The 27,691-nt window shown below is 43.2% G+C and overlaps 1 protein-coding gene across 1 annotated transcript in view; it reads right to left on the bottom strand.

The window, feature by feature from the left end:
- Window positions 1-6,813: 6,813 nt before the first annotated feature.
- Window positions 6,814-27,691, bottom strand: part of LOC119646844 (rab3 GTPase-activating protein catalytic subunit) — a 477,376-nt gene continuing 456,498 nt past the window's right edge. The window contains exons 5-9 of the mRNA XM_038047466.1: window positions 13,827-14,200; window positions 13,266-13,397; window positions 13,097-13,200; window positions 7,213-7,752; window positions 6,814-7,083 (exon numbers count right to left, since the gene is read on the bottom strand). Of these exons, the coding sequence (XP_037903394.1) occupies window positions 6,931-7,083; window positions 7,213-7,752; window positions 13,097-13,200; window positions 13,266-13,397; window positions 13,827-14,200 (1,303 nt within the window). The 3' untranslated portion in view covers window positions 6,814-6,930. The remainder of the gene's footprint in view (window positions 7,084-7,212; window positions 7,753-13,096; window positions 13,201-13,265; window positions 13,398-13,826; window positions 14,201-27,691) is intronic.

Below are 27,691 nucleotides of genomic sequence, written 5' to 3'. Positions count from 1 at the left end.
CCATCGACCTATTGTCCCTAGCAACGGGAGAGAGAGATTCGGGAAAATTGTAACACGAGAATTTTTTAGCAGGGAAAACCATGAGAGAGATACATTTATCGAAAAGGACCAAACTTGGACAGGAACCAAAGCTTTGCAGGAGTTTACAGAGCAGAGTTCAAAGCTTTTTTGGAATGAATAGATGTAGCGGTTTTCATATGTTTTGTAGATGGCGAGGTGTATTCTTTTGGATGATGATAACCCTCTAATGAGATGAATGATGATTTCAGAACTCGCTTTATTAAAACTGGCAAAGAAACGTTTGTGTTGAAAAAAAAGTCCTCTTCAAAAATATTGGAAAATTGTGGTGATTTTGCCTGTAGAGCGTCAAAATAGTGGCTGAAAGAGACAGTGTTTCGACTCATTCGCAACGAAAAAGATATCTTAGCACAGGATGTAGGATTAAGACCATCTCTCTTATTGTTTCATGCCGTCTTTTCTATTGACTTTCGTATTTTTGAAACGTGCCACCAAGCTCCGCATGCCCTCAATTTGCAGTAAACCTTAACCAAGATGTCCAAAAGTACCTGACCTCCTTCGGCAAAAATAATTTGATGACGAATATGGATCTCCACTTCGCAACCTGCATAACGATCTGAATTACTACTGCTAATACCAACACCACTGGGCGAAACAATGTTGTAGGCGGATGCTACTCACAAAGCATCCCGTCGTTGAGCCCACATAAGTTGCTTTCGGTACATTTGCTTACTAGAGCACCGCCCATCAGAACCGTCAAAAAGAACGACGTCTATTGAATATGGAAAATCCAACATTGACCATCAACTGGCTCATTGCAAAAATTTCTGTCCGCCAGTACTCCGAACTTGTTTGAAGAAGCTTGAGCTTGAGCTCAAGCTCAAGTATATTATTATGTCAAGGTATTTCAGTCCTGTTTTCAACTCCACCGCGATCTTATTATTGTATAAGAAGGACTGTGTGGTAATTCATTGACTGGCTAAGCTGAGCAGGATCCGTGCTCAGTCATCCAGCTGCTGATTTGATTCGTCGACATTTCTAGTATACACTGGACTTACTGACCCAAACATGCGGTGGCTAATGTCGCAGCATCATCCGCATATCCAACTGAATCATATGACAGGAGACCATCATGTGAGGTATTTCAGAGATTGACCAGGATATAGATCCCTGAGCTGACCGCGAAGTATCCTTCATTATCCATTGTCCACCCCGGGTCTTACTTACTTACTGCTCGCAAAAGTTAATCAGGAATGTCTAAACAATTTTCTAATGCCTCAAGCATAGTGATACCTCAGCTCAAATGATCGTGTAGACCACTTCTCCAATCGCATCAATTGTCAGTCCATATTGCTTTCCCAGCCCCGTACAGCACCTATCGTGTCAGTCGCTCTTAGCTTGATAAGCTTCTCGAGTAATTTCCCCCTTGTGTCCGATATACTGTGAAGGCGAATCACGAATGCCTATTTTGGGTCACACCAATCCCGCAACATTGCAGAATGAGGAAGAGACATCGGTTGCCAAACATATGTTGTTTTCGCTGACCAGTATGTCGAGCTTATGCCTAAATATAAGCTTCAATCTTTCACTAGGGGTACCATCTGATTCCGCGACTTTTTTGTCCTCCATAGACAATACTGCTTTTTCAATTCCTTTACAGTAAAGAATAGACAGTCTACGGAACGCTTCCCCTGTCAATAGCCGCGAATGTGGTGGAGAGAAAAAGGACCTGCACAATTCCCTCTACTTTCTAACTGCTTCCATCAAACTGGGTAATTGATGAATTCCGAGTTCCGATGTCCAACTTATACCCGGACCTAATTTGTTCCTGTTAATGCCATTTACCAGCCTTGGCCTGCAATTGGCTGCACACTAAATATTGGCACCCTAACTAGAAAGACCGAGGAACTCGCAAGAGCCCTTCGGAAAAGGTGCAATGATATCTGCCCTCTGCAAGAAACCTGATTGTAAAGCCTCACGATTGTATCCAGATCAGGCATTTAATAGAATCAAAACCGCAAAACTGCAAGACTGATCACAACTAGCCGACCCCGCTTGTGAACGGGACAAAGTTCAGTGGCGAGGTCTCCTTTTGTGCGGTCAGAAATCGAAAGTGGTTCAGGGTTGAGCCCACTAGTGATTCAACGACAGTCTTGTGGCTCATTAACCCCTTTCGAAACAGCTTCAGACTTACGTCAATTTTCTCGACATCCCACCTAGTGACATGAAGACATTGGGCCAAGCCCTTTACCACTTTGCAAGGAATTCAATGGTTATCACTAGAGGTGCAATGCCCCAGTACCTTGAATCGGAGATAGTGCCCTTACAACCAGCGGGTAGCTAAGTCGGAATGCCCATATTAACTCAGGCATTTAATATGGGCATTCCGACTTAGCTACCCGCTGGTTGTAAGGGCACTATCTCCGATTCAAGGTACTAGGTATTTGGTTGGTTCATGCTCCACTTAGAAGCTCTGGCTTTGCAACTAGGATTCTTCCTTCTATATTCCGGATATCATTTTCCACAGCTGTGAGTTTTCCCGAAATGCGGTTGGTTATGAGATAAACGATGAACGCACAATGAACTTAAATGAAACTTGTACTTGCAAATTTAGGGTAACCCGAACTTAGATGTCAACAATGCTAGATTGGTTAAAAGAGCATAATTCTGAACCCCTAACTCAATCTTACCCTGTAAAGAACAACAAATGCGCTCTTTTCTCTCGAACTATCTGCCCCATTAGTTCTCAAACACTCCTGTGCATATTCGTTTGCAGGATATGGATCTTGCTGCTTGACTTCGTACTTTCTGCAGTTCTTCTTTGAAGATCTGGTATCGTTCGAAACCAGAAACGTGATCTACACTATACATCATGTTCCTTGCAGAGAGCACAACATTCTTGGGATGCAAGGGTATTGGCTATATGGCTTGCCACTCTTGGAAAGCAAAATGCTCTTCCCTGCCCTCTGAATATACCCGCAATGTAAATATTTATAGGTCCAGCACTCATCCAATCAAAGCCGCCGTTGTTCGTATCCTATAGATCCGGTCCTTATTTTAACCTCGTCAAGAAGTTGATTCCCTCTTTTCACGGATATACGAACTATAGTCAGTTGTGGGTCTCTAAAGTTGACAGGTGTGACTCCTACTGGATAGTTCCATCTGATCACTTCTTTTAACTTTTCTTTTTCTTTGCCTCAACAAGAATCAACCTCGGTTCGAGGAAAGAAACAACTGCTCGTTCTCAGGATGCTTTGAACTATTCGCTTCCTATCAGACTTAAGCGGGACAAGCGGTTTTGATCCGCCGGACAAATGTGACATATATTCTAACGTCTTCTGACTTAGTACAGTTCCAGATTTCTTGTAAAATTTCCACAGAAGATCTTACATCGTCCAGCATGCTAAAGCGGATCACTTACTGCGGTTTATCCCTTTTAAGTTTGTGTTTAGGGATGTGAGGGAGTCCTAGGCCAATTAGAAAGAAACTTTGTTCCTCTGTTTTTGGCCCACTATGCTGAACTAGATTCCGAATTTTTACAGAAATGGACAACAGTTTCGTCGTGCGTTGCCTGGTTGACTTCAATTTTAATGTAGTTCGGTCATTAGGGTCATATTAAAACTTATGCTCTTCTCACTGCATTTTTGTGTTTTTTTTTTCAATACTGCGTGGTTCGTCTGGTTACCACTTTACGGAAATCCTTTTGAGGCATCATTGGGGGTGGATCTTTTTCGAATTCTGCTCACCTTCTTTTATCGGGTACTGACACACTCTCGGACAGAGGATGCGACATTTTTCACGGCTGAGCGCTACATTAGCGGCCTCGACGTTTTCCAGGTCACGCATTTGGTCTTTTTAAGCGTTCATAATTCGCCAGACAATGTTTAACGGCCTCTCTTCCTTTGTCGATCCTCTCCGCGGAAATAGCTTGCAGCCGCAATAGTTGAATATTTTTACTAGTACTGCTCTTTTTCGTCTGCTGTTTTCTCCTGACACTGCTTCTTTTTTCGACCATCTTCGGAGGTCTCCTTTTTTGGTCCCCAAAGCTGTGACTGTCTATAATGATATACCTACTCCCACCACCAAGTGCGCTATTTGCCCTTCCTCGCTGGAACAGTGGGTCTCACTACATTTTGAAAAGGGGTCCGCATAGGAGAACGCTGCATTTCTCTCAAAGTGATTTATGGACAAATCCACCATTTAGGTCGGGAAGACCGAAAGGCGGGCTGTCGTTCAACCTCTTTTTAAAATTTGAGCTATTGGCGGCTGTGTCGTTGTTTTTATTTTTGAATTTATGAGAGTTAGTTGCAAGTCGTTGTCTACATTAGAATATGCAATGGCCTTAGATGATCCAAGTGTTTATATAAGCAAGCGAAGCCGCCCTTTAATGGATACAAATCCTTACACGAGGTTGTGCCCACAGTCAGAATCACGCGTTTGTCAAGAGTCCGCCTACCGACTTAATAGTACCATAGTTTTGAACGCATTTGCAGCCCTGTACTGATTATTTCCAGGTTAGAGGCCACTGTAGCACTAAGCTGAGAGCCGTTTGCACGAGATGGCGCACTAAGGTAGTAGAATGCCACACCTATCAACTCATGTGCAAATTATTTCTAATCATTGGCTAAATCATACCAAGATGCCATCACCGTCCTTAAGGCACTAGCAACGTTATGTTAGAAGATCTACTAGAGTTTTCGCATAGTTTTCCTTGATAGACAACAAAAATGTGTAATCAGGACCTCATCAACACTTACAGAAAAATTTGCTTCAAGAAAATTTGAACGAAAACAACATGGTTTTTGATTTGAATATAGTTTATACATAAGGGAGCAAATAACAGTTTGTATCCGTGTTCGGTCAGATCAAGCAGTATGTGATGGGTTACTCCTACCCTGAACAAAAGCGTTGACTATCTTTTTTTTAAAAAAGTTGGCTGGTAAACCCACAAAATCTGTTAATGGACCAAAAAAGGTGGAGGAAAGTTTCTTTCAGATTGGTTCAATCCGCCAATAAATCCTTAATATAAAATAATAAACAAGTCGGAATACCCGAAGCTCGCGCTTCGAGTATAAAGGTTTTGTGTTCATTTTATGTAGGAAACTTCAACGCACATTTTTCTATCCGTATATAGCTACAAATGCCAATCTGCCTTCATCCAGATCGAGCAGGCGGCGCGAGATCTTGGGCTGCATATCAATGAAGGCAAGACAAAGTATATGGTGACAACGTCGGGCAACCAACCACCAACATCAAATCGCACTGGTCAAACGGGAAGAATAAAGATAGGAGACTACAACTTTGAGACCGTTGATAATTTCTCCATTCTAGGGTCGAAAATCACAACCAATAACAGCTACGATGATGAAATCGCACAGTCGTTGGCAGCCAACAGAGCCTATTTCAGCTTAAAAAAACTGTTCCGGTCGAAACGTCTCACTATAAGGTCAAGGCTCTTACTGTACAAGACAATGATCTTGCCAGTCCTCATGTATTCCTTGGAGACTTGGGTTCTTAGCAAGAAAAATTGCGAACTCTTGGCCGCATTGGAGAGAAGAATCCTCCGAAGAATTTTTGGCCCCCCACATGAGGATGGACGATTCTATAGCCTACATAACGACGAAATCTATGAGCGACTGTCTGGTTGTGGATAAAATCCGGCTCAACAGGTTGCGGTGGGCGGGTCACCTAATCCGTATGGATGAGGATGATCCAGCCCGGAAAGTCTATAAGTGCAATATGTATGGTAGAAAAAGAAAACGACTCAGACCCTGCCTGAGATGGAGCGATGGCGTAGATCTGGATGCTAGACAGCTCTTATGGATATCGAATCGATGGATCTCGGCACTAAACCGGGGTTCCTGGAGGCCTGCCTGGACCGGATAATGGTTGTTGCGGGGTTAATGATGATGATTGTCTGCTTAGCACACGAGAGGAAAATTCTGTTAAAATGAAAATATTCAGCATGACAAGTTTTAATTTGTCAGACTACCCCTACACTACATCCTCATCCGACCTTTCTTGACTCGAGTGTCGATGTGGCACAACCTGTGAGGCTCTCTCCTTACAGCGGCATATAACGACCGACGATAACCCTTGAATGAGTTGTAAGAGTTACTGAGAGATAGAAGAAAGGGAATAAGAGATTTTTAAAGATCGTGACTTATCGACGCCTGAGGCACGAAAGAAATCGGATAAGGATGTGATTAGTTATGCCTCCTCGCTCCTCGCTCGTGCGCTGGGTCAAGAATTTTTCCGGCTCCATTCGCGCAGAAAGCTGTTATTAACATGAACTTAAGAAGAGAGAGTAAATTTTCAATATATACCGATATAATATTAACAATTTTATTTGAGAGGATCTGGGTATCGCACGTTTAGTTGTTCAATACCTCATATATTGGGCCTCCATACTGATCAATAACAACCTGTTCATCATTTAACTGCTCGAAATCTTTGTTCAAATTAATTTTCTTTTAGACAATCACTGGACCACTTTCAATTAAAAGTTCCTCTAAAATTACCTGCAGAAGCGATGGTTTGCCTGCTTGCCCTGGTGCAATGAAACCAACTAATTTCTTCTACTTAAAATCAACAACAGGGGGTGGAATCGAAGTTATCGCTGGTATGCTCCGCTTCGCTAATAGTTTTCTCGGGAAGCCTTGCACGCTGAATGCATGTCGATTGCTTGAAAGGTACATTGTTACACTATACTAACCACCATCAACGATGTTTTTCATATTTTCTTCTTCTCTGGAGCGTACGTGGAACATTGTGCTTTGGAAATGAAACATCTGATTTCTATTGTTAGTATGTGTATTGAGTATATTTTACCTTTATCCCATCACCATTTTCGATTTAAAACGTTTAATCATCGATAAAAAAAATTAAAAAAAAATCATTGTAAAGAACATTCTACAAAAAAGTTGTGTTCTCGGTGAATGCGCCGCAAAGTCGCAAATGTTTGTCAAGGATAGCTCGAAGAAATTGTGGACCGCCAGGTCCTTTGTCGACGGTTTTTCCACTAAGACGTATAATGAATTCTTTTCTAAATGGTTCCGGAAGGGGCTGAAATGAAAGAAATTATGTTGGAATTGAGAACAAATGAACTTCAGTGGCTAACTTCAAGGACTAAAAATCAGAGTATTTTCTATTATTTTCTTATGTTGTCCTTCCTTTCAAATTTCACCTACGTACCTGTTGCTCCTTCGTAGCAGTCTCCTCAATACCGAATTCACTTTTCGAAAGTTTCGCCTCATTGAACATATCCAGGATTCGTACCGAAATCGAATTCTGTCCGGCCTCATTCAATTCAACTTCAAGTCCTTTGAGCAAAGACGTGATAATCTCCTTTTGAGAATTCTCCAAATTTAAGTTCGATTCGTCGCTTTTTCCGAAAAGTTTCCGAATCAAGCTCATAGCTTGAATGTTCATATGTTCCAAGTTGGCTATTTCCTGCAGTAGAGCTTCCCACTTCTTTCGTGATGGTACAGGAAGTGGAAGCGAACTGGATATGGTCCAAGTCTCACGTGAGAGCTTGCATAAATTCAGAACGATTCGTTCAAAGTGTTCGTTGAATTGTTCCATCAAATCAGATGCTTGCAGTTCGTCCTTGATTTTAAGGATTGTTGCGTTGAATAACGGGGCCAGAGTTAGTTGGCAAATTTGTCCAATAGTCCGTGTCTCGAAGTAGTGGAGAGCTTTTTCAGCTTCTTTTGTATCGTCGAAAAGGCGTTTCTAAAAATAGAAAATGGTCGTAAAATTAGGTAACTTTGAAGAAAATGAACTTTTTCTTTACAAGCTTAACAACGAATATGGAAAATATTTAAATGCAATGAAAATGTTAATTCCAATTGGCCCTGAAAAATGTAGCCGTAGATTGACGAATGGATTGATAAATAATCTCTTCACAGTAGATAAACCCCTGAAGTCAAAACATAATAGTCTCACTTAGGGTCTGGCGGATCCACTGTCATTAGAACAATATCAGATAAGGCCTATGATTATAATCATACCTGAAATAAGTCAAGCTAAGTTACGAAAAACTTATACTTAATATACTAAGAAATGGATTCAGCGGGGAAGGAACAAGAAAGACAGTACCTGCACCATTTTGAAGAGTCTGATTCCCCGAGCTGCCAAAGATACGACAATATGGCAGAGATACCAGAACGTATGTTGCTCCATTGGTCCAGATTCGATGCTAAGAAATGGGATGTAAATAAGGCACTTAAGATGAACGTATGTCCTGAGAAGAAGCTTTGAGAGATACTCAACTCAGAAGAACATTCGTTTGGAATATCTGCGAAGTTACAAATATCCAGAACGAGGGATTGAAGAAGATGAGCTCGAATCCTCAGAGTCTTTTTATTTTACAATTACGTTGTTCAAATACGTTGGTGCTACAGGTTGCAGAAGCCTGTGGGATTCACACTCTCTGAAGCTGATCCAATTTTTCTCCTGTCCTTATTCACTCAGGGCTACCGAGGAGTATCATTCATTTTGCTTTTTTTTTTATTTCACTATTGGCGGTCCAGTTGTCCTCCAATTCAAATACTTTATCGATCAAACTATAGGGACGTTTTTCTGTTTGAGTGGCGTAGTTGAATGCATTTACGTACAGAGTGTTGGACTCTCGCAACGGTACGTCTTCGCACCACCAACAAAATACCTCCCCGTCGTCAGAAAGCTGGCCTGTAACCGTTTGTTACATTACTTTGGGCTAGCCCCTGAGCTCTTCCGTCTTACAGAAGCTTCAAATCAGGGAATTCCTTGCACAAACTGGCGGGGAGAGGAGCAAGGGAACTGTTAGTTCAAGGAACCCCTTGCCATCCGGCCCCTCCACCGGTCGAGAAGAACCCGAACATAATGCACAACTCGGCTCCACCTGTCAGCGCTCCTCAGCATCTGCTCGACAATGTTGTCTGGAGAGAGATTCCTCAGTGTTTAAATAGAGCTGCTGACGAATTAGATTGCACTTTCCACAAGAAAAACAAGTCAGGAAACGGGAAGCTTGACGCTTCAGGTATAAAAAGTTTTATGTTTCCTTATGTGAGGAGCAGAACACAGTACTCCATTCGCTGATAGCATTGACCCGAGATATTTAAATTGCTCAGTTCTGTCAGCGCCCAGAACTGAGCGATTTAAATATCTCGGGCCAATACTATCAGCCAATGGAGAACGGCGTAATGAAATTGGTTCACGCATTAACGCAACCTGAATGCAGTGGCATTCGACAACTGGTGTACTTTGTGGTCGAGGTATCAGCTAACGTCTCAAATCTAAAATTTACCGCAATGTCATCCGTCAACCACTCTCTATAGTTTTGAGTGTTGGTCGACTATAAAAAACAATGAAAGGCTTCTTGCGGTAATGGAGACGAAGATGTTGCGTTGGACTAGTGGCGTGACACGTTTTGATCACATCCCAAAGGAGAATATCCGTGATCGATATGGGTTTGCACCGATCGTGGAAAAACTGGCAGAGAGGCGTCTTCGATGGTATGGTCACGTAATCCGCGCTAACGAGAATTCACTTGCCAATATTGGTCTGAACACCGAGGTCAATGGTAAGCGCCCAAAAGGCCGGCCGAAACAACGATGGCTTGATACGCTGGATGGGGATTTAAAAGCCTCGCGATTACATCCAAATCACGCATTTGATAAAATAAAATGGCGAAACCGCTCACGACCCCCCTTGTGAACGCGACAAAGGCTGAAGAAAAAGATGTGAGGAGCGACGAGTGCATGATGGTTCTCTGTCTCATAGTTAAAGATTCCATTCCCCTCTATTTCTTAGAAAGCGGTTTAAATAAATCATTTGAGGGAAAGCCCTGTATTGATAATAGTCAACGTCATACGCTTCACATTCTGAGTTTAATACTATTAGCAAATGCGATGAATTTTAACTATAACAGATACAAAAAGGGCTGGGGATTCTTCATGAATGGAATTTTAATATTTCACGCGAATGTCAATTATTCTCGTTAATTATGATGTCAACATTTTATTTGCCTGGCTTTAGAAGCAGTAAATTTACGCGAAATTGCTAAGTTTGATCTTTTCCATGAAATTTGGCATGTTGAATATGGTCCTCTAGTGCGAAATTTGGTAGTCCTAGGATGAATTTAATAATAATAATAAGTTTATTTGAGCAGATATCGGAATGGGACATGTTTTGAGGCCTAGATTTCATCTAAGTGCACTTTCCTGATTATTTTTTTTTGGATTTTTGGGTTGGGTAATTTCCGAAAATGAATCCTGTCTCACTTTATGTGTGTACATTTTGACTCCTTACTCGCGCACTTTTCAATTCACTAATATAATAATAATTTGGAAAGGACTAATCGATACCTTTCATTTGATACCCTACACGACTATATTCGGTGAAAAAAATCTGCATGAATGGGGAGCCTTTAGACTCCACCTAAATTTGTGTTACTCGCTGTATGCGTGAGATTTCAAACTTCCCATCTGTCCACCAAATTTCGTTCGGATTGATTAAGCCGTTTTGAAGAAAAGTGCGTGTAACAGACAGACAGACATTGAATCGATTTTAATAAGGTTTTGTTATACACAAAATCTTAAAAAGGTGTGATGGGCGTCGTCCACAGCTCCACCGTAAAACACACAATCAGGAGATTGTGCCTTTCCAATTTTATCCAGGTAGGACTGAAAACTGAGCGGCTAATGAGGCGCACAGATCTTCTGCCTCTAGTCTTAGAGTTGCTACTCATCTAGTGTACGTTGTTGTTCTTCACGAACAACCAGCTCCCTTGACTCTTCTCGCTTGTGTTTGTATATGGCTTTACGTGTGAAGGGCAAAGGGGATCACTTCCGCAATCACTATCGTGACCAGTCCAGAAATAGTACGGTAAGCAGGTGGCACCGGCAAAGCCCAGAGCGTCAGCCCATACCTGAGACGTGGCCTGCTAGACGGACCCCCAATATTTGCCACTAGCCGACTTAATACCGAAACTCCTGTGACAACCCTCTCCGCTGTTACTTTGATTGGCTTGAAAAACCTCACCTTTGAGTCAAGAGTCAGTCCAAAGTAAATAACCGTTGGTTTTCACTCGATTAGCGAGGGACATATCGATATATCGAGGGACGCAGGGTCGGAATTCTTTTTTTAGTCAGGATGACTACTTCGGTTTTCTCCAGTGTTAGATTGAAACCATGAGCAGTCATCCATCCGCTTAGCCGTCGCACCAATATTGCAAGTCTGCTTTGTGTCTGTTCGACATTGCGTTCAGCAACAAGCGCCGCGACATCATCTGCATAACCAACTAGGCACGACTATTCTGGTATGTCAAGTCTAAGAAGACTATCATAGGAAGCGTTCCAGAGGTCCGGTCGAGGATGGATTATTGGACTACTTGCGACGTGACCTCCATTTTCTTCTGATCCTCTAGCGTATCATAGAGCAAGGGACGGTTCATCAGATAATCCCCTCATATCTGTAGAAGATAGTTCGATGAACAGCATCCACAACTTGCATGACAGCATCAACTGTGGATTTCCCCGCTCTAAAGCCGAACTGCCATCGGGATAAGCCTGCGGCAGCACATACCGCTTCAGCCAGTCTACTTCTGATGAGCTTTTCGAGCACTTTCCCGGCAGTGTCAAACATACAAAGTTGTCGGTATGAAGACAGCAAACGTGGGGTCGCCTTTCCTTTTGCTAATCAGCGCAAGCTTCGCCAACTTTCAACGAGATGGGAAAATGCCCTCTTTCAACGAATCTTCGAATGCCCCGAGCAGTAGCTCTGGCCGATGTTGCAACACCAGTTTGTATACCTCTGCTGGGACTGCCTTTTCCAACTCTTTTATAGAGAGTCCCGTACTATGAGTACTGTTATTATAGTACATCGGTCATTTAGACATTATGTCAAGCGACGGAGTTTACGACACTCCTTCCGGCGTCCTGGAATTAATACAATACATGGAAGAATTGTCAGGTCTCAATGCCTTCCTGGGCATGGAAGCTCCACATGCGATCTTTATCAGATTCATACTGAATTTACGATAGTGTCAACTGCAGTGTCACGACCCTGCTTCCAACGCGGCCCTACCTGCTCCACCAGAGTTTGGACAAATCTCCCGGTGTTCATTTTCACGACGTTTCAGAGCTTGTGTCAACCACTTCGAAGGCAATATAATGTGTTCCGTGTCCGACGCGAAGGTTAGGTTGGAAATGCTTCCCTTGTAGGCTGGGCACCGGAAGGTCGGGATGGGCATGGTGTTTCAAACTGCAACTCCTGTTTTCGCCACCATTTCGAGAATTCGTTTCTCTCTGCAGTCTGGGTGAGGTATACCCCATGCAAGTGTGCTGGCATTGAAGTCACTCCCGACCAGGATCCGCCCTCTCTGTGTTCAAAATAGAGTACTCCAGAGCATCAAACCTGCGTCGAAAGTCCGGTATCGTCTCCTTCGGCGTTACATAGATACCGAAAAAAGTTACTGCCAAACACCGAACCCAGACAAAGCCGTCCCCTCGGTCCTGGGCAAGAACAAATGGTAGCCGTACCGGACGTGCAATATCCCAGGAAGGGGTGAGTAGAAATTTTCTGCTATATCATGCCGATCATCCACATTATTTTGCCCATTGCACTATAGGCACTCTAGCTCTTTATTGTTGCCTTTGACTCCCCTTCTCCATTTTTCCATACTTTTTTGAACCACTGGCGGCTACTGTAGGAGAAGGCATATGAGGGTCACGCAGATTTAGTGGCATGGACACACCCTCTAAGTAGGGCCTAACTGATAGTTTCGTAGGAGTAGGGTTGGAGAAATAAGGTTATTTTATTTTTAGGTCTTTTCTTGGGCTTTCAGGAGAACAGAAGGGGAGCTTTTCTTTCATTTCTGTAGAAATTCCTGACCCACTCGTGAAAAATCACAATATATCACAATGTACCCTTTTGTTTCTTTGTAGGCAATTTATCGCCATAAATTCAGTGAGAGAGAGACATTATCAACGTTTTACTTTATACAAATCCCGAGGCTAATTGTTAGAAAATGTTTTGCACCATTGCTAGGTGCCTCTTAACAACATTATAGTATGATAATATAATAATTCCATACCTGTCTTCTAGCGGGAACCGGTTTAGCAGTTTTCCAAACTGTCTGCCATGTATTGCCTGGAATGAGCATTCGTTGACTCAAACGTCCTTTAATATTTCCACTTTCTGTAAAAATGAAATGAAAATTTTTAAATATTCAGACCCATCCTGCCTGGATCAATATCACAAACCATCAGTCTCTTCAATCCAATCACGAGGGCTATACCAGCGAATGAAGTCCTCCAATTTTCCATTAGGGTTAGCAGCCTTGAAACTTTCCATATCCGAGAGTAGAGAGGCACTCATCATTTGTGCACAAAGTTCTGTGTTTCAATGAAAGAAATGATGATTAAAGATTGTTTAAATATTTGTGGAATGTTGAAAGATTGGCTTCTGGTTGTGTTAAACAAAAGGTACATAAGAAGCGCAATTATGCAAGTTTAGCTGGTACTTAGGTGGCACAGTCAACCGAATTAAAATATGCTTCTACATAATTCCGAATTAAAATTCTGCCCAGAATTTGAGGGTCACTTCCAATAAACCAATTTTAGTATTTCATAGCATGTTTTTCACTTAAAGATATTATGGTTAGTTAGATGAGGACAATGAAGCAGTTTTGAATAATAACTAATAATAAAATATTATTCATCAGAACAGAAATCGTTTGGTTATCTCTAAATTGTTAACCTATACCATAAACACCACCAACTCGTACACTGCTCTGCGATCCTTATCAATAATAATTTACTCACCAGAACCTGGTCCCAGCTTGAGCATCACTTCAGCGTCATCTTCTAGTTGATCTTCAGTTTTTGGTACAGGTTCCTGTGTGATTGGTATGTAAAGTGGTTCATCTGAATCGATGAGTGTCAAATTGCCAAGTTTTGAAAGGCGACCCTCTGGTTTATTCCATGCTGGATGAGCTTTATCATCTTCATCTGAAGAACAATCAAAGAATTGTTCCTCCTCGGAGTCATCCTTTTGTGCTCTCATTTCTTTTGTTGATGTCGTCATAGCAAATGGAAGACCGCCCTCTCGAATTCGACGACGTTCCATGCATATGTTCAACATTTGAAGTTTTTGGTGAAGAAGGGATGTTCGAGAATCTGGGAAGCCGGATGCAACACTGAAAAGATATATCACATTATTAAAGTTTTAATTTCAATTGTAAGAGAATGTTGAGATTAATTAAGGAATTAATCAAATATCGGTTAGTTTTTCGAATAATTCGTGCTTTACGGCAATGTAAATGCTCCGTAAAAGCACATCTGCCTTGACTGCGCTAATTGAAGCGATATTTGCCTGCTTCCTGCTGTTGCAAAGATAATAAGCTAGAAATATCCAGGAACGTGTCAAAGAACGCTCTCGAAACCTTAACTGAAAACCTGTAGATGTTTTCAGTTCTGAATCCTCTCGCGGAGCTTGGATCTTCGCCTCATCTTCTCTTTGTCAATTTTGCTGCACATGCAAAGTGACCGTCATTGTTGCAATGATAATGCCTCTCTACCGAAAAGCCTTATCGCTCTAAAAGAACAACTGACGGTTTCATCATCTTTACCCTAACATAATATGAACGGATGCTAGACAGTTTGGTTTTGGATTTCAGCGCGTGGGCCTTGATAGGAATGGAATTGAAACCTTTGAGGAGCTGGACATCGCGCCAGTCTCGATCGTCGAGAATGTCAGACCTTACTGTCTCTTTGGCGAAAGGCATGATCTGATAGGTTAGTGAACACTACACTATAGGGCAACTTTGCCGACATTGGAAACGGAGAAAGCAGCGAATACAGGCGCATTGGAACTAACAAAACTAGGAAAACATTAACTAATCCGCTAAGGCTCCAGAGGAGAAGAGACAGATGTCACGGTCTGAAAGGAAAAGTGATGAGAAAAGTAAGGTAGCTATGTCGGCGAGTAACAGAGACAAGTGACACTTCAATGAAATGGCGACGGTTGCACAACAACAAGAAACCAAACTACTAGTGGAATTAGGAAATCCCGACGTTGAAGCAAGAAGAAGACTTTGTCAAAGGGGAACACTAACGACATCTTTGAAGTACCTGAAAACAAACGAAAAAGCAAGCAGATCTTATACTGGCAGCTTTACCTCAAGGCTTATTCATACATATAAAGCACTGCCCAGAAAGTAGTAACCCGTAAGACACGAGGACAAAAGCCATCTCAAGTGGCGTGCTTCTTTTCGCGCAGCGGGAGGAGCTATCAAAACGATAGCATAAACTTCGATGACCCCATTCTACAATGAATGCGATGGTAATGGTCGTGAATTTGGCTCCAAGGGAAGCAAGTACTGCGCTTTGCCAATCCTAGATGTCAGGAATGACTTTGTATTGAGCAATGTGGATCGGCTTTGCTTTAACATAATTGTCTGACCTGATTAACCGAGAGTTATCTCTCGAAGAGGCTTATCCGACACGAAAGCTTCGATCCTAGAACCTACGCTCCGTGTTCAGAGCTGGCGCTCTTAAAGCACTTCCGAGTAGGTCGAAAAGTATAATAAAGTCATCTAACCGGTCCAGAAAATGAAATTATTAGACAGAAAGGTGTTTAATTCTTGGAAGCACAGTACAAAGCGATTTGGCACCCACAAATGCGGTATACTTTCTGAATGCCCACAGCCCACCTTTCCAAACATCACGGGCTTCAGACTAATTTATAAAGGGATTGGTGCTTTTTGAATGAGCACTAAACAATACCAAAAGCATTTGGTTAGACAACGGAAAATAAGGACAGTAAAAGACGAATTCTATATTCGACTTAAGTCAGTTTATGATCCATTTCCCTTAGACGACGTGAAGGTAGTATAGTACTTCAATGCAACGATCAAAAAAGAGTTAGCTCACCGTGAAACTATTGGAGATCATAGTCTTCACAATATAACTAACGAGAACGGAAGTAGGACCATATAATTGACTTGCAGTTGAAACATGGCAATCTCATTGAATTGTTTAACTCAACGGAAGATTCGCAAGAGAATATGGGCGTCACCAGATGGGACGATCTACGATCCGTGACGTATGTTTATACCACGTGGCAAATTGCGACAGCGACCACTATCTCGTGAAATGGGAGTAGGAAGCGCACCTCCGCTAACAGGTTCGATATTAAAAAACTCTAGAACAAAGAAGTGGCATCGAAATATGTCAGAATGTTAGAAGAAAAAATCCTGCGGATCATAAACCAACCCCAATTGTGTGTAATCATCTCCCAAAGGAATGGGGTACGATGGATAAGAAAAACGAATTCGCCAGATGTAAACATGGATAGAGTGATTACAAGTGGCGTTTGCAACACTCTCGTTTCCCGTCTGTCCTAAATGATTTGTCACACCCAGGGATCTGTAGTAAAGGAAAGTATGAGCGAAATTCTGACATCGCTACCCAGCTTCCTCTTGGCATCCTACAACTGACAATATATTCTAAAATCATCCAAAAAGTTGCACACCACACACCACATGCAACAATAATAATGATAAGAAATAAAAATTGTCAGCAGGGGCGCGTAGGCAGCGGATGAATTGGACTGAAGAAATGAACCTCTTTATCATCCGCTCCTACTACGAAATTACGGTGGGGCAGGTACAACACCTTACCAGCTCTTGTTGCACCAGAGATTCGTTGAGCACTTCCCACAATTTGCGAAACGAGACTGCACTGTGCAGGATCCCGCAGACACAAGACCGATTACTTGCTTACCAACTCTCTACAAATGCATAACGTCCATTAATACCGGAAGGGTCAATGCGCACCTCGAGACCTCGAGACCATTCTGTCCGAGGAGCAGAAGAGCTGCCGAGTCGGTTCAAGGTGTTGCAAAGAGCAACTCATTATGGACTCGGTAGTTGTAGGGCAAGCAACTAGAGGGCAAAGAAATCCCTTTAGTTGCTATTTCGATTATGCGATTAGGCTTTTGGCAGCCCCCGCACACCTGGCTAATCGATGTTCTACGTCTGTATGGCATGGATCCCAAACTAATAAAGTTTTTGGGGAGTTTGCCATAATACCTTATCAGTGAGCTCATCTGAGAGTACCAATACCTCAGACCCTCCTCATATACAAAAGGCATCTTCCAGGGGGATTCGTTGAGTCTTCTTTGGTTTTGCATGGCACCGAACCCCGTTTCGTGACTACTGAATAATGCCAATCAAATATGGCCTACATGTTAAGCGCGAGCTGACACACTTGATGTATTTAGATGACATCAAGTAGTATGCTGGTACTGACGACCACCTTAGGAGTCTGTTGCGAATAGTGGACATGTTTACCCGGGATATTTGAATGAAATTTAGATTAGACAAGTGTCGAATCCAAGCCATCCACAAAGTTCATCACGAGCCACATGCCGGACATAGCATTGGTGACTTCCACATCCAAGCTATCACCTAGACAGACTGGCTTATGCATTCGGAATTTCGCCGTGGACGAAAACCGATCTGGTAAACGTCTAGCCGCAGATACGGACTACTATGTCCGAATGCATTATCCAAGCTCTACGATGCATGATTGTCATTGCGGCACACCATCATCGCCAATTCGACTCGTTACATGCTTATTTTTTCAACAAAGGGCAGGTGACTCTTTTGTATTCGGCTGTGTGTAAGGTAGATTGCGGACTGACTCCATTTAACTTTAAGGATCGATCTTTCAATGAAGTTGGGCCAAGGCCAGATAGAAGAATGGAAATCGAAGGCAATGCACGGTAAACAGGTGGATTATCTTTGACAGCCATTTGTTGATTTATAATTGCCGAATAGATGGTTGTGTGCTAAAGAGCTTGCTGCTGATTCGGAGGGATTCATATGTGCCATTCAAGACGTCGCCACCCGAGTTTATAAAAAGATCATAATGAAAGAGCAGGTGGAGAACGACCAGTGTAGAATGTGTGGTTCGGCGTTAGAAACGTTGGACCATGCCAATTCTGGCTGCACTGTAATGACATCAAAGCAATACACGAACAGGCGTAATGCTGTAACCTTACAGACAAGCATAGGCTAATCATGGGAACATGTCCGGTTTACCGATATGAGCCATGGGAAGTACTTGATAGTTCAGTTTACAGCATACAATGGGACCGCCAAGTTCTAACTGATCGCCATATATCACACAAGAAGCCTGACGTGATGTCAGTTGACAAGGCGGGTCGCTCCGCATATATTATTGATGTTGATATCTCCCATAATAGCAACATTGAACAGGAATACGTATAGAAGAAGACGAACTATGAGCCACTGGCTCGGGAAATCAAAGAAATTTGGTGTCTTGACTAAGTGGTTGTAGTTCCTCTAATATTGTCAGCTACAGGTGTTGAACCTAAATCCCTCACAGCTTCCCTTGTCCCTTGATGTCCTGGGACTCTCACACAGTCTGGTTCAAATCATGTATGAATATACCATTCTGCATACGTGTCCGATGTTGCGGAGAGTTCTGGACGGATTCTCCCACTGACCTACCACCGGCCACCACTACCCCCTTTATAATTTAAATAAGTAGGATCGTCTGAGCCTAAATGCTTGACACTTAGTGTAAGTATTAGGGTCGAGATTGTGACAACTCGGAAAGTAATAATAATCGTAGGGGCGATAATCTGATTGGATCAGAACCTTCATTCAAGAGCGTAACGCTGCACTATAGTATTATAGTACCTTATAAGAAAGAATATTGCGCTCGCCCGTGATTATTAATCCTCATTTGATTCAGGTGCTCCTCCACAGCGGTCAAAGGGTAGTATAGGTCCCAGGGGGAAACGTGGATTGGTACCCACGATGGTGCATAAAACGTGGGAAACGCCTGCTGAACCAACACCAACAGCTCTACTACCAAACCCTATCTTCACCTCCACGTGGTGATCGCTAGAAGTTTTCCTTCATGAAAAACTGCAGCCGGAGAAGGATAAGGCGAGTCTCCCGCGCCTAAAAACGGGACGAAATGTACCAACTGGTCCTCCAGGTTGGGGGTTGGGTAGGGCTGACAAGTCCTACATGGAAAACAAGTTGTTACGAAGCCACAACAGGAGCCTTGGACTGGACGGATAATACAACGACGCACCCGACAATGACAACGGATTAACGATTTGCGCATTTTCTCATGGAGCCTGTGCTCCCTGTACAGAGATGAAGCTGCTGAGCAGCTAGCCGATACCCTGTCCCAATATAGGGCTGATGTAACAGCGTTACTGGAGATGCGTTGGACAGGGACCGGTTTCCTGGTGAAGAGTCGCTACACCATTTTAGGGATATCGAATTGGTGGACCTCGGCGCAAAACCGAGATGTCTGGAGTTCCTTATTAAGGCAGGCCTAGAGCAGACACCAGTTGTTGCGCCGTTGATGATGATGATCCACAGCTCAGTCGACTGCTATCCGACATCCAGTCGCGATTCAAATCCGTTTGTCACTGATGAGATTTGAATTGTGACCTTCTGCCACGAGAGCCTAGTGAACTAACCATTGAGCATCCGGGAGCAGGATGCAACAATGCGAAAGATACTAAGCAATATCAAAACTTTATCCGTATTCGCAAAGTTGTGCTTCGTGATGTTCTCGTGGAATTAGATACAGGGCCCTTTTCGATTTCTATCGTTCTGCGTATTTCCGGCTAAAAGAATTCGTACCTGGGACCGAAAACTCTCACTGCTTGTGGCTCCGATAGTCACCTTGCTTGCATGACAATCTTCGCAATATTTTTAATTGGTAGTCATTTATTTGTTAAACAATCTATGAGTTAAGGCAACATACAAATATTTTATCAACCTCTGTTCATCTAAAATGTACCGTCGTACCCGTCATTAAATTACATGAAAGCATACACAACACAAAACGTTGTAAATATTGCCAACGATAATTATTTCTGGCTCCACTACCACATTCTGATAGCTAAAATAGGGGCTTAAATTATTCGAGGAACAGTCCAGCAAGTAGCCTCTGCCTAATCCTGCTCCATGTGAACATTTCTCAGGTACTACATTTTCCCCAAAGTTATCTATGGTATTCGATAGACTCGTCGTCGCTTGCGCAAAAGAATGTTCAATTTGAAATGCCCTTAAGATCGTAGAGAAAAATTCCTTTTGTGATTAAGATAGTCGATAATGGAGGCAATCTACCCACACTCATAATGGACGAACAAAACGTTGTGATACGTTTCTTTTGCTCAATAATTGAACGTGGTTGCCTACTTTATGACCGTAGGTATTCTGAGCAAAGACAAGAAGGTGCATACATGAGATCCCTATCGCAGCCCATTACAAGGTCAATTGACTGCATACTATTTTTCGGACCTAAGACAAAGCGTTTGGAGCATGAGAAGACGCTTAAACGTCTCAACAAAATTGCTGGCGTACGAACCGAACAGGAAAATTGCAGGCCAGTAACAGAACCTCTCTAACCAGATAGACAAGATGCTGAGCATCTGGATCATTAGAAGTGTTTCCGTACAGTTGATGAATGAAGGTTCAGTACATGTAGTGAATAAATGGAAGAGACATATTTTAGGAAAATGAGACCTTCAGTTATACCTGAAGAAATTTCAAGCACTAACTCCAACTTTTAAGATTTGATCTTAAATATTCAAAAATAATAACTGATTTTACTGGCAACAATCTTTATAGAAAAAACAAAGTGCGATCCCATAACCTCCCATGACCAATCATTCTTTAAGCCAACTGTCTAGATACAAACCCACATCTTCAGAAGATGTTCCTTTCATCTTTAAATCCGCAGGCTCAATGCCTCTCGTGGCCATTCTCGCTGGATACTACCTCATGTACTTATTTTTACTTAGTCCATTGTAGAGATTAGATGATTCGTTCTCGCACTTTAAAACCGCATCACGGAGTCAGAACCTTGCAGCAAATATCTAAATAAGTGAAGTAGGTAAATTTTACGGTCATCGAACCGTTGGCTTCTAGCCTCCAGAAGATGCCTATCCATGAGGTTCAATTGAAAGGTATCGTAATTATAGTCATATTTCTGCATCCCGGCAGAGGTGCTTAATGCATTGTTGTATGCGGTGAATGACATAATGTTAAAGTGCAAAACTGAGTGTATTTGAGTTTTGCGGTATCTTGTGATTGCGTTCTATTGCTAAATTATGGTTTAGGTTCGCGAAAAGTGTGAAACATTACGTGCATCAAAGAAATCATGCAGAACACTCTACTGAAGAAAAGAGTAATTTCAGAAAGCTAATTGTTCTGATGTAGCAGTAAATCGCAACTACTAAGGAATCGCACTGAAAGACAAACCACGAACAATCGAAAATGACAAACGTCTATGTACTAAGCTCCCGTTCACCAGCCAATTTCAGCGCTCCAAGTAAATTTCTAATGAAAAGCTACTTAGGAAAATGCCACGAAATATTTTAACAAAGGAAATTTTGGAAACCATGAAGCATTTAGTACCCAAATGTAGATCGAAAACTTAATGGTTTCAGTAATGATCCTTAAAAATTATTATACCGCGTTCGTTTATATTTGCCGCGTCTTAACTAGTACTCAGTTTTGAATGGGCCTTGAAAACCTAGCTACCCTGTAGATGACTCCGCTGAGAAAATAAATCTATTTGCTTGCACGAAACACCTTTCCTTCTTCACTACTACATAGAATTGTTTAATGTAAATCATTATCCCATTTCCAATTCCCTAAATTCCTTCCCCACTCCATCATCATCATTGGCGCAACAATCGATATCCGATCTAGACCTGCCTTAGTAAGGAACTCCACGCATCCCGGTTTTGCGCTGACGTTCACCAACTCGATATCCCTAAAAACTGTCTGTCGTTCTGACCTATGCCATCGTTCCTTCTCAGGCAAGATTTGCCCCATCTTCCTTTTCTACAATAGATATTGCCGTTATAGACTTTCCAGGCAGGATCATCCTCACCACCGCAACCAGGTGAGCCGGATTTTATCCAGAACCAGACGCTCATAAATTTCGTCATTATAGAGGCTACCGAATCGTGCATCCTCATGTAGGGAGGATTCTTCTCTCGAACGCAGCCAACAGTTCGCAATTTGTCTTGATAAAAACCCAGGTCTTCAAGGAACACATAAGGACTGGCAAGATCATTGACTTGTACAATAAGAGCTTTGACCCTATGGTGGGAAGTTTCGACGAAACAGATTTTGTAAGCTGAAATAGGCCCTGTTGGCCGCTAACAATCGTGGACGGAATTATAGTGTCCCATCTTTATTGGTCTCGCTTGACCAAGGCCATTTGATGTTATTGGTTCTTTTATTTTTGGCGCTGACGGTGCACTTCGCCTTGACTTCATTAATATGCAACCCAAGACCTCGCTTCAATCGCTAACTGCTCGATCTGGACGAAAGTAGATTGTACATTTTGGATTGTTCTCCCATAATGTCAATCCTGTCAGCATAGCCCAGTAGTTGGGTGAATTTTGAAGAGGATTATTATTATTCTGTTAAGGGAAAGTCGCACCGCGTCCTTGAAGAACTATTGTGCCCCTTTTACTGGTTATAGTGTACCTGTTGATCATAGTATCTCAAGCAGGCCAGTAACCGTTAGGAACTTTAGTATGTTCCCCACTTCCAGAAGTTTCAGCTTTGCATCTGGTATTAAGTGTTCTCCCAGATGTATCGACCTACTTTGCACAAGTGCCGGACACTGTCCCAGGACGTGCATAGAAGTTTCGTCCTCCTCCTCACAGAACCTGCAGGCAGTGTCCGTAGATATCCCTAGCTTCCCTAGGTGGTAGTTCAGCCGACAATGACCAGTGAGAATTCCCACTATGATTCGGAGGTTCTTTTTGATGAGGTTTAAGCAATCCTTTGTGCGCATGGGTTTGTATCCCCCAATAAGCACCCTGGACTGCTCCATCCCTGGTGAAGAAGATAGGGCCTCTCGCATTCACATCTGCATCGTGGATCACTTTTCCAGAGCCAGGTTAAAGAGGACGCATGAGAGGATATCCCCGAGAGTGATCCTGCTGCTTTTATCTGATCTTGTACATTGACCAGGGTCAGCCGTTCAGTAACTTCCGTTTTCCATGTAGAGTTCTCAGCCCTACGCACCCCAAACGTGGAGGACCAGTTGATACAATTTGCCCCATTTTCAGGCGAGGAGGGGGGGGGGGATCTGCATTCGTATATCTCCGTCCGCAGATTATCATTAAGAAAGAACTCCCAGCGATCACCACGTGGAAGTGGAGATAGGGTTTAATAGTGCAACTGTTGATGTTGATTTAGCAGACGTTTCCCAGATTTTATGCTTCATCATCATCATCAACGGCACAACAATCGGCATATATTACAAACTGCCTAACGTCCTGACCTACGCCATCGTTTCATCGCAGGCAGGGTGCCTCGTCTTCTTTTTCTTCCACAGATATTGTCCTTATAGACTTTTGCGCTGGATCATCCTCATCCATACGGAAAAGTGACCCGGTCACCGTAACCTGTTGAGCTGAGTTTTATTCACAAGACGGTCGTGGTATCGCTCATATATTTCGACGTTATGTAGGCTAGGGAATTGTCCAAAAATTGTTCCAAGCATTCTTTCCTCAAGCGTGGCCTAGAGCAATTTTTCTTGTTAAGAACCCAAGTCTCCGAGCAACATACAAGAACTGGCAACTGGCATTGTCTTGCACACTAAGAGCTTTGAGACTATAGTAAGGCGTTTTGAGCATTTTTGTAAGCTGAAATAGGCTCTGTTGGCAGCCCATAGCCGTGCGCGGATTTCATCGTCATAGCCGTTGTGACTTTGAACCCTAGATAGAAGAAACTTCCAATGGTCTCAAAGTTATACCCTCCCATCTTTATTGTTTTCGTTTGAACAGTGTAATTCGATGTTGTTTGTTCTTTGGTTTGGATTGTACATCTCGGGTTGTTCTTCTCATAATATCAATATCGTCAGCGTAGGCTAGTAGTTGGGTGAACTTAAGGAGGATCGTGCTTTTCGCATTCACATCTGTATCGCGGTTCGCTTTCTTCATAGCCACGTTAAAGAAGACGCATGGTAAAGCACCTCCTTGTCGTAGACTGCTGTTGATGTTGAATGATCTCGATCCTGTTGCTTTTTTGGCCTCGCACATTGGTCAAGGTCAGCCTAGTCAGTCTTATCAATTTCGTTCTCTAATGGCCGTGTACAGTTATACCCTGGCTATGCTGTCACAGACGGCCTTAAAATCGCTGAAAAGATGGTGCAACTGATGGCCATATTCCAAAAGTTTCCAAAGTGCTTCACCTATAGTTTCTTCTAGGTTTCTCCTCTTGCTGCTGAACCTCGGGGCTCCCTCGCAGGTTGTCCAATTTCAACCTGTAGAGGTACTGTAGAGTACTGAGATTATAATTAATCTTCATTCATTCATATCATTGGCGTAATCTACCACCGTGGCCTCCTCCGGAACACGGAAGTTAAAAACATCATTGTACATGATGTTTCACAGTAGTGGGCCCAGTATGGAGCCCTGTGCGACACCCGCGAAGACAATGTACTCTTTGGGTCCATCATCGGTGTCATACCAGAGAGTCCGTTCTCGCAGGTGACCATCGACAATAGCTGCAAGATAGGCGGGAACACCAATCGCCGCCAGTTACTTGCGTATAAGGTTCCAATTAACCGAATTAAATGCGTTCCTCGTTCCCTTTCGACGATCGAGAGTAATATATTGTAAATTAGCCGCTCCAACATTTTCCCCATATGGGTCTATGGGCGGATGGTTCGCCTGGACCTGAAATATCCCCTTGGACATACACGCTTTGAACAATTTAGCGAACATGTCCGATCTGGATTTTATGGCGAGCTTAAGGGCTCTATCCGAAATGCCGTTTAGGCCCAGAGTTTTGTTGTCACGTATTCTGCTGCAGATCTCCAACAGCTCGTCCGTGATTACTGCAGGAATTATCGTCACATCCAGAAATCTCTGAGGTGTATTAGTGCCCCTCTCTTGCTGGGGGAATAATGATGATTTTCATCAAGAAAATAGGGCACGTGATCTGTGGGGAGGCCGACCTCGTAACCGGCCTATTAGAATTCTATAGGCGCTCCCCTACGGATTTACCGCTTGCGAACAGAGTTCCTGAAAGCATTCCCTCTTGCTCCGCTAAATGGCAAGCTTGCCTGTTTTGCGGGCTACCTTGTAAACATGCTCCTTTTATTCCTGATCACTTCTACCTACTGCCCTCTTAGCCGTTCGTTTGGATCGGTGGCAGGCTAATCGAAGAGTGGCCAATTCAACATTCTACTAGCAGTTGGGCTGTCTACTGGGGAATGAGCACTTCCTAGGCATGGACCCGTCACATGCCTTGGTCGTCGATTGTGTGACGTGCAGAACTCTCTCCTTGGGGCCGTCTGTGTTACTAGGTTGGCCTATCCACACTTCCAAGAAGGTTATCTCGTCCAATGCTTTTGCACTCCATCCTGATACTCTTCTCGGTCTAAGGTATTCTGTTTCCCTGGCCTATGGCTCCCTCATCAGTTCAAAAATGATTGCCTGGTAATCGCTGCCAGTGTAGTCCTCGCTAACGTGCCGGGACATACAACGTACCAGCACAGGGCTGACAAAGATCAGGTGTACAATTGAGCAAGACCCCCCTTTGTGAAAGGTGCTTGCATCGCCTCCATTGGCCAAAACTAAATCCAACTGGGCAAAAGCCTCCAATAGACTTTGGTCCCTTACCCTACTCTCCGTGCCTACCCACTCGAGGGCCCAAGCGTTGAGGTTACCGGCAATCACCTTTGGACTTCGTCGCCTTGCATCCAGAACAAGGTTGTCTAGCGTGTCTTCAAATTTAGACAATGTTAGACGGGACGGGACGTAGACGCTGTACACGTACACACCGCTCATTTTCGGCCACACGAAACCACTGACTGACTGACACATTCAGCATTGTATAGCATGGCGACCGCACGGCCATATCGCCGCTCCACCCGCCCAATCTGTGACCCGAATAGCACCGTCATGGTTTCTGTAGAGTTCACTTATGATGGTTATTTCCATCTAAGAGTCATAAGTGATCTGCTCAAGTAAGTCCTAAGCGACCTTGCAGTGATTGAGGTTTATTTGAATAAACCTTATTTTTTTATTGTAGTCAACGCCTTCCTGAATTCCGGGCATCATGCCGGTTATTCTCTCCTTCCTTTCCTTCGCACAGTAAGTATTTGGGGTCCCTATCGAATTACTTGGGAATATGTCCTTTCTCCACACACCTTCTGCATCGATCGGATTGATCAATGACGCTGGTGCATGCCTGAGGCACTGGAAGCACTTGAGTATTTAATGAAACCTGCTCTCGCAGCCGGCAGACAACCCATTCAATTCGAACCTTTCTCTCTGCGTTGCCTCCACTGGTAGTCAAAATACGGTCGTTTGAGTATTGCCATAGGCTTATCTCAAGCTCACGATAGATTCTTCCTCCAGTTCCTCCGATATACACTGCTTTTTTATCGCAGTGCATATTTCTTATCTGGATGTTACTTCGTCAAGATCCTTGCATTTTATGTAAGCCCGAACTGTAACATTTTCCGCAAGCGAGTTCTTCACTTGAGTGTGAAAGCCTTCCGTTTTGCCTAAGCTGGATTTGTTCAGCTCAACTATGAGCTGACCCATTCTGGGACCTTCGGATCTTACTGACATTTCCACCCACATCCCTTAGGTCAGGGTCAGATTTCACCTTTGTTAGAATCTCCACATACAACAAATTGCGCTTAGTAGAGACAGCAGTTGCCTCGGGCCGAATTCGCACGGTTGCTTTCTTCTTCGCCTTTTTATTAACGACCTTCGTCCATCCACCATATTCGTTCCCCTTAACTTTCCCTTCAATTACTGATGCTCGCAGTTGTGGCACAAGTTTTTTACTTTCCGTGCTTTTAGTTTCGTTATTCGGAACTGCTAGTGTATTTATTTCTCTTAGGCACCTGCTGAATCTCAAGAAGATCACTGTATTTCTCCTGGACTCTTTTCTTTGCTGGTAGGTCGCTACCACTACGGTTCGGTGTCACTTGGGTCGCCTATGAAATTGCCGGAATGGCAGGTTTCGACTTTTCCTTGGGACCTCTTTGCTCCTCGTGCTACTTATTATAGAGGACCCTAATGGCTCTTAAAATGCTTTTAATAGGTTGGTGCACGTTCTGCTTATACTTGATGAATTCAGACAGCTCAGCTATTTTTGCTCCAAGCTGCTTGAAAGGTAGTTCCACCGGGCCAGGGCTCTGTTTTCTATGAGTCTTAGTTGGATTACTCCTTCTAAACACACCTTCAGCCGTGGCATTTAACGTGCTTTCATGAGTTTTATTTTTGGCCGTCTTTGGCATTGATGGAGATCGGAAAATTCAGAAGTTTCTCCCGAATGGGTCAATTTCTTGGTCTTGGAGAACGTTCTGTGGTGGTTCCTCTTGGACAAATGCGGTGGGTGTCGAAACTGCCTTAGTCAGGCAGCGATCTCCTTTAAACCCATCATTTGTTGCCTTCGTTATTGGTGTTTTCGGCTAGGTCTTGCTTCGTTTGAACACCTCCTTCTCCAGCTCTAAATCGATTGTAACATTAGATGCCACGGTGGCCTAGTTTTCCACCACCGAGGCAATGCGGTCGAGGGATATCGACGACCAGGAGCCTGCTCTCAGAAGCCGCCGGTACTGGGGTTCCTAGCCTC

The sequence above is a fragment of the Hermetia illucens genome, chromosome 1 (assembly GCF_905115235.1).
Source record: "Hermetia illucens chromosome 1, iHerIll2.2.curated.20191125, whole genome shotgun sequence".
NCBI lineage: Eukaryota > Metazoa > Arthropoda > Insecta > Diptera > Stratiomyidae > Hermetia > Hermetia illucens.
This window is presented reverse-complemented; position numbering and strand designations above follow the sequence as displayed.